The sequence below is a fragment of the Pezoporus flaviventris genome, unplaced genomic scaffold (assembly GCF_033815535.1).
Source record: "Pezoporus flaviventris isolate CSIRO_AGI_PZ_B2104156 unplaced genomic scaffold, CSIRO_AGI_Pfla_v1 ptg000013l, whole genome shotgun sequence".
NCBI lineage: Eukaryota > Metazoa > Chordata > Aves > Psittaciformes > Psittacidae > Pezoporus > Pezoporus flaviventris.
Genome location: NW_026892561.1, coordinates 21,557,912 through 21,571,832, shown reverse-complemented (window position 1 = coordinate 21,571,832; position 13,921 = coordinate 21,557,912). Strand labels below are relative to the sequence as shown.

The window sequence follows — 13,921 nt, the reverse complement described above, 5'->3', positions numbered from 1 at the left end:
ATATCCATCAAGTAGAAGAGATCAGCTCTGATGCATACCATTGTGAAATATTAGAAAAGTTCCAACTTTCACCAAAGAGCAGGGTTTTATTTAAGTTATGTACGTTATAACAACACCCAAAAAATCCATGAACTCAGCAACACAGACTTGCCTTACGGAAAGGTTGTTAGAATGCAAAATGGTTCCAGTCATGCTGTGCTCAGAAAAAGCTGCATTCTTCTCTAAATATAACTTACCCCAACACTGTCCTTGGAGTGTAGCTTCTGCCAAGAGCTTACAATTACAAGGAACCAGCACTGCTATACAGAGGAATTAGCAATTCAACAAGAAGGCTCCTGCCAGTATTTCTCACAGAAGTTACAACCTGTGCTGCTTGCACTTATACAGTCTGAAAAAAGCCAATGATTTGCAGTGACACAAAAACTGAGTAAAAAACTCCAGCAAGTGAATGGTCAGGTTGTGCCAGGGTTCTGCCCAGTCTTGATAAAAAAAAAGAAAAATTTCTATAATATTTTAATTAAAGCTTTAGGGGATATTAGCAGGCAAAGCTTCATATAGATGTTAAAATCTGTGTTTGGCTGCTAGTAAAGTGTAGTGTCTACAACGCCTTTCTGTCTACAGGATATAAACTGGCAATGGTATGCTCCCAAGAGGGAAAGAAAACACACACTTTCATGCCCAGAGGACTGCACCACTAGGAAAGGTATAGGGATACTGACATTTATCTCATTCCATCAGGAACAATAAAAGTCATAAAGTTAAAAAATCTCAAATGTGAAAAATTTTATTCTTTTGTCATTCTGGTAGGTATATTCCACTAGCATTCCTATATTCAGAGCCGAAGGCTGAAATTCAAGAGTTAACAAGGACTTATAAAACTGCTTTAAAAGTAAAACAGAAGATAAAAGGACAATTCACAAATACCTTGGTTCCAAGTTCTTTTTTAGACCTTTGCATCTCCCACTACCATCTCCTATATCCTCCTCTATGCTTCAGACTTAAATATTTCCAAGAATAGGCAGTGATCAGTGCTTAACCATCAGGATGCCACACTTCCACTTTCATATTATGAACAGTAATAAACTCATTTCTCAGGGGAATGGCTGCACTCCAAATGACAGTGTCATGGTTAAAACCCTTCCAGGTAGCTCATTCACTCACTCCCCCACTTTTTTCCCTCCCCCTACTCCCAAAGGGACAGAGAGAAGAATCGAAAAGAATGCAACTGCCCTGGGTTGAGATAAGAACAGTTTAGTAACTAAGGTATAACACAGATCACTACTGCTGCCACCAATGATAATAATGATAAAGGAAATAACAAGGGAAGAGAATACAACACCTCAGAACCAGCCGACCAATAACTCACCCCGCCAGCCCGACCAAGCACCGACTGATACCTCATCCAATCCCGCAGTCCCTAGCCCTTCCGGGTAACTCTCAGTTACATCCTGGGCATGACGTGCTGTGGTACGGAATACCTCTTTGGTCAGTTTAGGTCAGGTGTCCTGTCTCTGCTTCCTCCCGGCTTCCCCTCCTCCCTGGCAGAGCATGAGGCTCACAAAATCTTTGGCCAGACCAAACATTTGAGCAGTAACTGAAAACATCAGTGCTACCAGCACTGTTCCCACGCTGAAAGTCAAAAACAAAGCACTACCAAGAAGGAGGGAAAAAATGACTGCTACTGCTGAACCCAGAACACCTGCATAGACTCAGAAGCAGCTATTTCCTTACAGGTACAGCCAACTGGTTTCTCCTGAGGAGGCAACAGTTCCTACTGAGTGGTGGTTGTCTGCTGTAATTCAACTCAATGACATTGGATCCTTGCTTCCAGTGAGCCAGCCCAACCTCATGAGGCATTTTTATTTGAAAGCTTAAAACCTATTAGTATATTTGTACATCAACTTTGGTAAATTAACCCAAGTTGCTATTGTGGCTTGAAATGTCAGTTGTAGATTTAGTCTGCCATTAAATCTTAGAGGAAGCAAAACAGTCTTACCACCATATTGTTTTTAATCCACCGGCGGTCTGGAATGGGGTTTCCAGCAAGCAATACGCATGGCAAAGTGAGCTGCTGCCCCTCAATTACATTGGCTGTGGCTGGACTCACTCCAATCAGAGGTGTAACTTGTACAAAAGAAAGAATTAGAAAATGTTATTATGAATTTTTATGTATTCATGAAAAAATATTAAGTTTGAATTTTTATTATTAGTCCTGTCACTAATGCTACATGCAGCAGCATCAGACAAATGTGCTCTTGCATAAGGTACTATACAAATATAGAGCAAGAATCATTTCCTACAGTGAAAACTACACAGTGTAAATAGAAAGGAAGAAAGGATTAAGAAAAAAATGTTGCCATCAACAAAGAGCATGAGAGTTCCAACCTACTCGATTTTATGACAAGATGGGATTCTGATATCTGAAATGTCAACAATGCAGGAAGGAAAAAAAAGAAACAAACCAATTAAGGGGTGGGTAGCATGGGACAGAAAGGAAGCTGAAGGAATGCACATATAGTAATCTTTAGATTAAGGAATGGCAGAAAGTGAAGATGTTGTCTAGCTGAAATTGGATTCAAACCAGCACTTCCCTGAAAACTCATGCTTCCCTGATACCAAGTCGATATATTATTTTCTCTTACTTGGGCAAAATACCAAAGAACAGAAGCAGCAGGTTTGGAGAGGACAAAAAAAAAAAAAAAAGTGGCAATTTCCTTTGGGCATAAAATTTTAAAAAGTTAGAAGAGAGGTCAATAGCCCCACAGAAAACTGCATTCTCTGTAAAGAGCCAACAGAAAGCACTCCTGAGCACATGCTTGGTCAAATAATTTTAAGTAATGGGGATCAAATAACACTTTTAAATAGGTAAAAACACATTTATTAAATACTACTAACATTACAGATTCCTACTACGTGTTTTAAGTTAACAAATGGTTTCTTTGATGGCAGTTGGACTCCATTCACACCCTCCCACAAATGTATACATTCCATAGCATTATTTTTCTTTTTATTGCCAATTGCCTGACTATGATAATAAACAACTCCTTAATAGCACAGCTGTTGTCAAAGCTGGACATTTACTGTCTTCTTGGATTGCCATGATTTCTTCCCAGTTATATCAACACACTGATCTAAGCAAGTTCATAGCTGCCTTTTTGTTCTTTTTTTAAATGGCAAAACAAAACATCACTGATTTTTCATTCCTGAATAAATTCACTTTGGAAGAAGAAACAGAAGACGGGATAAATTATTTTTTAAGTTCCATGTTGTAAAGTGTAGATGGAATTAATTCGAATTAATGTAGTCAATCAGAAGATAATGTTTTAACGCTGAAGATTCACTCCAATCAGTTAAATATTCCACACAAGTGTATTCTATTTGCGTGTATGTATGCATACATATGTGTAAATATAGCATAAGTATGTCATGATGTATGAATGTAACCCACAAACATCTTCATTTTTATATGAACACCACCAACTATTGCCTCCTCCAGTGTACTCCAGATATTGAAATGCTGCCAGTCTACCCTTTCTTTGCTGTCACTGACATTAATCAGTCTTACCCAGTCCAGTTACTGTTATCATGGCTGGACGTGACTGAATCCTTCCAAACTGGTTCTCAGCTTCACAGATGTAAGTTCCTTCATCACTGACCCACAAATCTAGAGGGAGAAAAAAAGTAAATCCAATTGCAGCATCTGAAATGATATTGGAAAGTGTGCAATATATGGATACCTTATCCTTTTATTTTTCAGTTAAATATTTAGGTTTGGCCAGATGGTTCTTTTCCACCTGTCACCAAGTAGAGAAGCGATGACTATACGAGCGCTACAGTAACAAAACTGATTATATAAATATACAGGATACTTTTCATTGCTTTATCTATGGCATATAATTTAATATACACTAATGTGTATAAGAAATATATAGACTATCATATAGTGCACTGACTGCAGAATATTGCTTACTACATAGAGCAATGTGTCTGTATGTGAAGAGGTACCAACAAAATAGTACAAAAGACATGAGCTACTGCACTGTATGTCCAGTAGAGAGGAATTACTTCACCCAGCCTGATTATGTATACAAAGGAATAAAAAAGCTAATTAAGAAATCAGGACAACATCATCAAGTGTAAGGGTGACTGAAAAGCTATAAGAAACCAAAAATCACAAAGCCCCTTGAAGGATTTTTAAATATTACTTAAATTAAGACATGTCTAAAAACAGTTCAGAAATAATTTGCAAAAAGAAAAAAAAATTAAACAAAGGACAAAGGTGCAATAATTTCTATGAGAACAGTGAAGTCACACGTAACTGAATCTGCAGTTCATGGGAATATGAACTGAGTTTCAGAAGCAATGAAGACAGTATCAGGAACACAATCTCTGACAAAAACCCATTCTTTTTAAAAATTTAACAATTTTATAAAGTATTGTAGCAACTTAATTGCACTGCATATGTCATATTTCCTTCTGGAATTTTTTTTTTTGAAGTTCAGTCTACCTACTGTTAATAGACAGAGCTCCTGTTCTGAGTTGACTGACAGAACTAACTGCGAATGGTCTTGAGAAAAGGGAAGCACCATTTAACCGCCTCCATTTAACCTTTGGTTCTGGGTAACCCTGAACGTAGCATGGCAGTGTGATGTTTGAGCCAATATCCACAGATTCATCACTGGGCTCCTGTGTGAAAACTGGGGGAGCTGGTAGGGAAGGGAGAAAAAAAAAGAAAAAAAACACAATGTGAATTGGGGTTGTAACAAGACGATGGCATTCTGCTTACACTACTGACAACCTACATTTATGTCCCATATGCACAATTATTCTTCTAACAAGTTTCACAACTCTAGCAACACCTTACAAAAGCAGCCTTATATGCTCTGTACTTACAATGGGGAGCTCAGAAGTAGGCTAAACATCTCACAAAAATGAAGATACAACTACCACCATCAGATGAAAGTGCATACTCAAGTGCTAGCAAGTTACTCATCTCCTTCTAATAGCATTGCTCATTGCTTCAGAAATTCTATGAGGCTGATAGGAACATACATTTAACAAGACGTGATGTGCCAGGCCAAAAGCAGTTAGAAGAAATTAAGAAAAGAGGAGAGGAAGGGCTAAGTTATAAAAAACTTACATAGTAACTAAAGTTAGTGTGACAGTATTGTCTATTTGAGAGCTATGTCAGGTTGAGGTTTGAATAGTTTCCTCCTCCTCTGCCTCTCCCTTCCTCCTCATAACTTTCATACTTCACAAAAGAAGCAAGAGTGGAGGAAAGTTGGAGCCCAGATAGGACAAGGAAACAGCTTAGTAATCACCATTTGTGAGAGACATTCAGATAACCAAGCAACCATTGACCAGATGGGGAAACTCTGAAATTAGAGTATTTACTGTCTAGATTGCAAGCTACTTACAGCCAACATCTAGAGTTATCTTTCCAGAAGCTCTCCCTGCATCATTGGTAGCCACACAGGTATAGTCACCAGCATCCAGGTCTTGTGTTTCCTGGATCTTCAAAAGACCCCGATGAATATCAATAATGAGAAATGCTGACGGCCTCAACTCTAAGTCACCTAAGTCCAGGCAGAAAAAAGTAACTGAAATATGACAGGGTATTTATCAAAATTATTCCAACAAAACAGTGTCCAAGTTTGAGATTAGTTCACAGTATGGCTGTATTCTTTCAGCAGATGCATGCTCTGACTTTCTCTCAACTGCGCAGAAAAATTCATTACTACATTAGATACAATCTTTTTTTTTTATTTATTTATTTGTTTATTTGTTTCACAAAGGGAACACAAATACAAGTAGGTTTTGACAGAGATCAGCATTGACTGTGTACCAGGCTGTATTTCTTCTTCCCAAATTAGAGGCTACATGGGACAGCCACTTCTCTGCCAGCTCTGTACCAAGTTGGAAGCTCCACAAACCTAGAAAACTTCTCTGCTACATCTCAAGCACAGCAGGAGACACAATCCTGATGTGTAACATTCAGAATTGGCTCACATGTACTCTTTGGGATGAATATCAAATGTCTGCTGACTCTGCTTTAAAATACAAGCCATTCATTAACTGCAGTGAGTTCAGAAGAAACTTCCTTTGAAGGAAGGTTATTTGCAAACAGACCACAAAGAGTTTTGTGCTTCCCTCCAGCCGCTGTCAGAGACGAAATACTGGACTAGATAAGCTGTCTGGTGGCAATATCTACCTAACAACATGACTGGCTTTCCAGAAAATCAGCAGGTGGTTTATACAACCACACACAGAAACCAGCTGCCTTTTCTGAGAATAAATGTTCAGTGGGATAGATGGGATTCTCTGGCTCCCATTTAACTCCGTAAAAACTCCTGAAGTTTTGATACCAAATATACACATTACTAAAGAAATTATAGTAGATACCTCTGAGATTAGGAAGAAGGAACATATAAAAATTCCCAATGTACAGCAAAGGAATTTGAGGAAATGCCCAATGGGAAAATTGGGCAGAAAAATTACTTCTGTTTTTTGTGGCATTTAGCTCAACATTTTCTGACAGAAGAATGAACCTTGTTTTAGTAGGCAAGAGGCTCAGCTTTTTTTATTATTATTATTACTATTATTAATAATTATGATACAGTATGCTAATTCACTGTACTTAAACAGGAGCAAGAATTTATGCCCTAGAGATCAAGTTCCATGTCCTCTAGATTTAGAGAATTTCACAGGTCAGTCACTGCCTGAATACTATATTTTTGAGGAAATGAAGTCACTTCAAGATCATTATTCCTGCTAACACAAATGCACCAAACACACAGTAATGAGTGTACCTTTAAACCATTTAACTTGGGGTTGTGGAATGCCAGTTGGTTTACACTCCATAATAGTTGTGTCTCCAAGAGCAACCAGAATTTCACTTTGAACTACAGTCAATGTTGGGCCTTCTAAAAAAAAAAATATAGAAAAAATCAGTTGCTCATCAAGAGCTTCCACCATTTTTAAGACATAAACAATGAAATAATGAGTTTCCCTTTTATATGGAAGAATATGTGCATTTAAAGTCAAACAAGCTTAAAAATCATGTCTGGTAAGCGATAAACACTGGCAAACATGAAAAAATAAAGTCTATCCAGAGCACCCGGAATTTAAGGACAGAATCAGAGAAGTTTCATCATACAGAACGTAAAGAGGTTAAGAGCCATTCTCCCTCTCCAGCCAGGTGTTGGTCATTTTAATACTCTGCTATTAACATATTAACATAGTGTTTAGATGACAATTTAAACAATTTACATGACAACTTGAGCAATTTGGACTCTGGAGTGCTAAGCATGCTACAAGAATTTCACAGAAATTTCACGATTCCTTTTCCAAAGGCCTGCTCAGGTTTGCAAGCCTACCCCACTTTAATACCCCTTATTTATTTATTTATTTATTTTTCTTAAAAACAGCATAAGAAACATGAAGCCCCAAATGCCACTTAAAAATACTACTCAGATTTGAACAAAAAACCAAAGGGACATTTGTAAAATATTCACCATATTTTCTATTTTTTTAGATTCCTACCAGTATGTTCTACTGATTTTAACATTTCTTCCCTAACGATGTATTAGTTTGCTTTTTAATTCCCCTACAGCTTCTTTTACTTACCAATGTATGTAAGAGTGGATAGTTGTTTCTCTGTCCCAGCTGAGTTACTTGCTAAACAACCATAAATTCCTGCATCTTTTGGTATTGCCTTTCTTATGACTAAGGTGCCTTCTGGGGTCAACCTATACCTGTGAACACACAGGGGACAAAAAACTTGATTAGTTAAATAAAAAAGAGTAACACATCCACACTACAAGCAGTAACAGCAGCAGGATAACCAGATGGCTTATGAGCAGGTGTTACAGAATAACAATCATAAAATCGTTAGGGTTGGAAGGGATCTATGGAGATCATCTTGCACAGCCCCCCATGCCAAGGCAGGGCTACCCAGAGCAGGTTACACAGGAAAATGTCCAAGCAGGTTTTGAATGCCTCCAGAAAGTGAAACTCCACAACCTTCCTGGCAGCCTGTTCCACTGCTCTGCCACCCTCAGCATAGAGAAGTTCTTCCTCATTCTAAGGTAAAACTTGTGTTTTAGTTTACATCACTGCTCCTCGTCCTGTTGCTGGGCATCAGAGGTATTGCTGGTTTATTTTCCCATGCTAAACAACAATATTAGTATTATTATATTTAGCAGAAAATATCAATGCATTTTGTGAAAAGCCTTTAAATGAATCTTGTGAAAAGCCTTCTGAAGAAGAGAACTAAAATATTCCTATTTTATAGTTGAGGAAATTGAAATTAAAGACTTATAAAAATGAAGGTTAAGATGCTATTTCCAAAACTCACAGACTCCTGTGAAAGAATTAGTGAGAATATTTTGTCATTGTTTAAAATTTCTTTCTCACATAGGAAAAAAACAATAAAGACATCCATAACCCCTACCTGCTTGAACCAATAATAAACATATCGTTGTGTGTCCATACTACTGTCGGCTTTGGATAACCCGTTGCAGAACACCTGATAGACACTTCAGAGCCTTCTGTAAAAGTCTGATTCTTAGGTGAAATGACAACCCTAGGTGGTTCTAGTAAAAAAATTAAAAGCAGCAATTAAAAATAATCATTTAGAAAATACTCATTTTACTCCCATTTTCAAACAGCTCCATAGAAAAAAAAACAATCCTAATAAATGTCAGATACCACTTGTTTCCTCACTTTGTCTAGCACAGTCTACCAGTTCCTCAGCCCAAAACATGTATACCTTTATAAAAGATAGTAAGTCAGGATCTGGGGTACAGAGACCAAATTAATTCACATGCCTACACAGTTTGGTTTGCTCTTTGATGCAGAATTTGGAACTCTCAAATGTGGGCATCAATTCTGACAAAACGCTGCCAGAACCAAGCAAAGTTCACCAGTATGATCCATCAAGGTGACAAAGCCAGGCTGACACAGGCATAAGCTGTGAGAGGTCATCTTTCTGTATAGAAACTAAGAGAGCATTAGTGGTTTCACATGAATTCAACTTGAATGCAGTAATTATTTAACAGTCAACTTAGATTTTTTTAATGCATACTTAAAACTCAGCAAAGCAGCAACAGAGCCAGACAAATTTCAGGCTCCTGAAAATTAATGCAAATGAGCGTAAATCTTCAGGCAGGCTAATGGTAAGAATGTAAGCTGAGTGATGGAAATAAGTCATGATATATGTGCACACACAGAGAAAGAAATTAACAGCAAAGTCATGTTTAAGATAACTGAATCTGCAGCATTAACAATGCCAGTGGATGTTACACATTTCAGCTGCATTTTCACCTGAAAAGTGTGACTTGTGAACTTCACAGAATTCATTATCTTTGACAGATTTCCTCAATGAAAAAAGACACCACCAAAACAACTTGAGTCAACTGACATTTTCTTCTGTAGTACATTTGATTCTGTCTTATGGTGGTAAGAAAAAGAATCACACCACTCAATGGATGAAAAAGTAGCAACTCGTAGTACTGACTGCAGCTACTTCATCTTAGTTATAGCATGAAATTGGCTACTATTAGATCAATAGAAGCAATCTTCCTTTGGGGAGCTTTGCTTATTGCTAATTGCACACTGCATTAACATGTATTCCTCTGCAGACAATCTCTACTTGCAGCCATAGAATGAAAAGCTTAAGCCTAACTCTCTCTTTTGTGAGCATGAAAGAGGCTAAACTCATGTAACACAGAGGTACCTTGAATCTAAGGCAGCTCTGAATAGTTTTCTTTTATTACCTTCAGCAGAAATTACACCATCCTATCAACTCGGGTGATGTTTGGCATGTTTTCATGGCTGGAAAAAATGTGTCCAAGTCTATAGGATGATGTAATCATAGATCAAGGACAAGGTGAAAGTGTGATGCCATGCAACTTCCAGGAAAACAGCATAAACCCGTCTGCTTTGGTCTCCCATAATGCAAAAAGAAACAATTCAGAGTGCTACTACAAATGCCCTTCTGGAAGAACTAGTAGTACAACCTCTTCATTGTCATTGCAAGGAAGAAAATTATTGTCTATGTTCTATGTTGTAATACCATTTCCTTAAAAAAGTGTGAACTAATAAACCACAGTGTTTATGGCCTGGAAGAATCTGCCTGCAGAAGATCGTGCTGCTTCTAGGACAGAAGAGAGGCAGTTTCTGCTTCATTGGTGGGCAAAACCACTGGGTTTTAGTCAACATGTTTGTAAGTTAATGGCATCAAAACACAGAACTTTGAAAACAATCTTCTTCCCTACAATCTCAGCACAGTAATGAGGGGGTATTAGTGACTGACAGAAAATGAGATAATAATAAAATGGTTTTAAAATGCCCAAACATCAAATTAAGAGTACAGATAAGAACAGTAGGAGAGCTCTTCACCTTTTACATGAAAAGGTTTATCAATAGTAGCATAAGAAAATACAATTTGGCAAGGTTATAGATATTAGCAATTAAGTCACCCTCAGCTGACTTTAACCAAGCTTCTGTTCCTCTACAGGCTCTGTAGATTCCATTCATTATGGATAATGGATTATCCAGTGAATGGATAATATCCATAATACAGATTAATTTCAACACATTACAGCTGCAAAGCAAGGGAGTACATAATGTCCCATAGACATGAAACATGGCAGTCTCCTATTTTCATGGCAGTCAGGTGAAGTTCCCGATGACTGGAAAAAGGGAAATATAACCCCCATTCTCAAGAAGGGGCAAATGGATGACTCAGGGAACCACAGACCAGTCAGTCTCACCTCTGTGCCTGGCAAAATCTTGGAGCAGATTCTCCTGGAAGGCATGCTAAGGCACATGAAAATCAACAAGGTGCTTGGTGACAGCCAGCGTGGCTTCACTAAGAGGAAATCCTGCCTGACCAATTTGGTGGCCTTCTATGATGGGGCTACAGAACTGATGGACAGGGGTAGAGCAACTGACACCATCTACCTGGACTTGGGCAAAGCATTCGACACTGTCCTGCATGACATCTTTGTCTCTAAATTGGAGAGGCATCAATTTGATGGATGGACCACTCGGTGGATAAAGAACTGGCTGGATGGCCGCACACAAAGAGTTGTGGTCAATGGTTCAATGTCCGGTGGAGACCAGTAACGAGTGGTGTCCCTCAGGGATCAGTGTTGGGACCAGTCTTGCTCAATATCTTTGTTGCTGACATGGACAGTGGGATTGAGTGCGCCCTCAGCAAGTTTGCCGATGACACCAAGCTGTGTGGTTTGGTTGATACGCTGGAGGGAAGGAATGCCATCCAGAGGGACCTTGACACGCTTGTGAGGTGGGCTGATGCCAACCTCATGAAGTTTAACCAAGCCAAGTGCAAGGTCCTACACCTGGGTAGGAGCAATCCCAGGCACAGCTACAGGGTGGGCAGATAAGAGATTCAGAGCAGCCCTGTGGAGAAGGACTTGGGAGTATCGATTGATGAGAAAATGAACATGAGCAGGCTGCAGTGTGCGCTCGCAGCCCAGAAAGTCAACCGTATCCTGGGCTGCATCAAAAGGAGCATGACCAGCAGGTAGAAGGAGGTGGTCCTGCCCCTCTACTTTGATCTTTTGAGACCTCACTTGGAGTATTGTGTGCAGTTCTGGTGTCCTCAACAGAAAAAGGACATGGAACTGTTGGAACAAGTCCAGAAAAGGGCCACAAGGATGATTAGGGGACTGGAGCACCTCCTGTATGAAGATAGGCTGAGAAAGTTGGGGCTGTTCAGCCTGGAGTAGAGAAGGTTGGCTGGAGACCTCATAGCAGCCTTCCAGTATCTGAAGGGGGCCTACAAGGATGCTGGGGAGGGACTCTTCATTAGGGACTGTATTGACAGGACAAGGGGTAATGGGTTAAAACTTAAACAGAGGAAGTTTAGACTGGATATAAGGAAGAAGTTCTTGACTGTAAGGGTGGTGAGGCACTGGAATGGGTTGCCCAAGGAGCTGTGAGTGCTCCATCCCTGGTGGTGTTCAAGGCCAGGTTGGACAGAGCCATGGTTTAGTGTGAGGTGTCCCTGCCCATGGCAGGGGGGTTGGAACTAAATGATCTTACGGTCCTTTCAAACCCTAACTATTCTATTCTAAAAGTAGATCTAATAAAAAGTTGCAGGGTTTGAAAAAGTTCCTCCTATGTTTCATAACAGCTCTGAAGCCTCTTAGCTCCCAGAGGAAAAGCACCAGGGGAAGGCAGAACCGTAGCTCCAGAAGTACTAGAATTAAATCCAGATAGGAGCGGGGGCAGGGAGAGGCAAGAAATGGATGTAAGTTACAGAACTGTCCTCAAGCGATTCATGATGTGCAGAGATTTCTCAGCTATTCTTATTTTGTTTTAAATCCTGCCAAGAGACACTGGGAGAGATTCTGCGGGCTCTGGTCCTGCAGCCTCTCATGTCAGTATTAGGAAACTGTTTGTCTCAGATGGCAGTTACTCATCAAGCTTTGGCAACACACCATTGCTCATGCAGTTATTTCCATAAAATGATATTATCAGGTGAGCAGATGATGAAGAAAGGAATTTGCATTTAACATGCAAGTCATCAAATTTGCTGAAGAAGTCAATATACACAGCTGTAACAAACAAGCTACCAGCTAGAATCAGTGAGGCCACATTTGCCTTTAATCAACCATCTTGTTTTCTTGCTGAAAGGCCTGCAACAAGGCAGGCCCACAGAATTGGCTTTCTTTTATGACAGATCAGTATGATTTCTTTTGCTTTGTTTTCTGTAGCATAGGGAAGAAGATTTGTACATCAGCCAGAGAAGCACAAGCTTCTGACAGCGCCAATCCCATTCAAGGCTGTAGAATAAAACCTTTTACACAACATAGATCCCATGTAAGGCTTGAGAAAGAAGGCTGGTTTGAAGCTTTCCAGGTCTGAAGCACTGTTTTTGGCCCTAATATTCATTAAAGCCATGTGAAGCAGTTCAACTAAGCATGAAGAAATGGATAGCAAATACCAAATTTTTATTTCATACAACATTAAAAAAAAAATAAGATCACCCTTTATTAGCAAACACAGTCATTGCCAATGTTTTTTCCAATACTTCATGCATGCTTTTTTTTTCTTTAACTGAAATATTTTTCAAAAAGCTACCCTGCAGATGGAATTTGACTGAATCATTACTTATACCAATATTTTTGTGCTCACCCTTAAGATTCTTTATTGCCTTTTACACTAACAGCATTTTTGGAAAATTGAATGATTACATGTTAACTGACACATAGTTCATTAACTAAGGCTAAATAAGAACAGCTACATGCACACAGATAATGGCAAGGAATAGGTACAGCCCCATCTCTGTGTCCAGCCTGCTCACTAACAGTTTTCTATAGTAACAACCCATTCTTGTTAGCATCAATTAAAAAGGGTCTGAATTGACCTACTTTTGCAGCTATCTACCAAGATTCTACAAGAGCAGATGCTTATCACAAAGCCCTACTTTTAATAATATAGGAACTGTAGCGTCAGTGTGAAAAATTAATCCTTTTCTGACTGAAGTTCTGTGTGACCACAGCAATGTCTACAAAGTCTTGTGGTACTGTTTTATGGATATGCCTTAGTTTTTCCGCATGGAAAGATACAAATGGAAACAAATGGCTTTGATCTGAAACTGTCTAAAAACCTACATTGCGTTAGTGTCAGGAGTGCATACTGAGAAAGCACAGGGGAGAAAAAAAATATCCGACTCTATCATTATGATAGCTATTAACATATGTCAGCAGGTGAGACAGAAGACTGAGGCTATGAAGAATTTCTCCCAGAGTGCAGATTTCCACTTTGATGTCAGATCAGGCAAAAAAAAAAAATCACATTATATCCTAAGTTATGAAATAACAACACAAATACATATAACCTATCATTACATTCAGAAAATGAATCCTCCATTCATCTGATTCCTAGT

General features: G+C 39.0%; 1 protein-coding gene across 6 annotated transcripts in view; it reads right to left on the bottom strand.

Annotated features, from left to right (window-relative positions):
• Positions 1–13,921, bottom strand: part of HMCN1 (hemicentin 1) — a 190,942-nt gene that overhangs the window by 105,255 nt on the left and 71,766 nt on the right. For all 6 annotated transcript variants that reach the window (XM_061452120.1, XM_061452119.1, XM_061452121.1 and 3 more), the window contains 7 exons: positions 8,453–8,594; positions 7,627–7,754; positions 6,810–6,923; positions 5,418–5,576; positions 4,512–4,706; positions 3,566–3,664; positions 1,997–2,124 (listed from right to left, as the gene is read on the bottom strand). In XM_061452120.1, the coding sequence (XP_061308104.1) occupies positions 1,997–2,124; positions 3,566–3,664; positions 4,512–4,706; positions 5,418–5,576; positions 6,810–6,923; positions 7,627–7,754; positions 8,453–8,594 (965 nt within the window). The remainder of the gene's footprint in view (positions 1–1,996; positions 2,125–3,565; positions 3,665–4,511; positions 4,707–5,417; positions 5,577–6,809; positions 6,924–7,626; positions 7,755–8,452; positions 8,595–13,921) is intronic.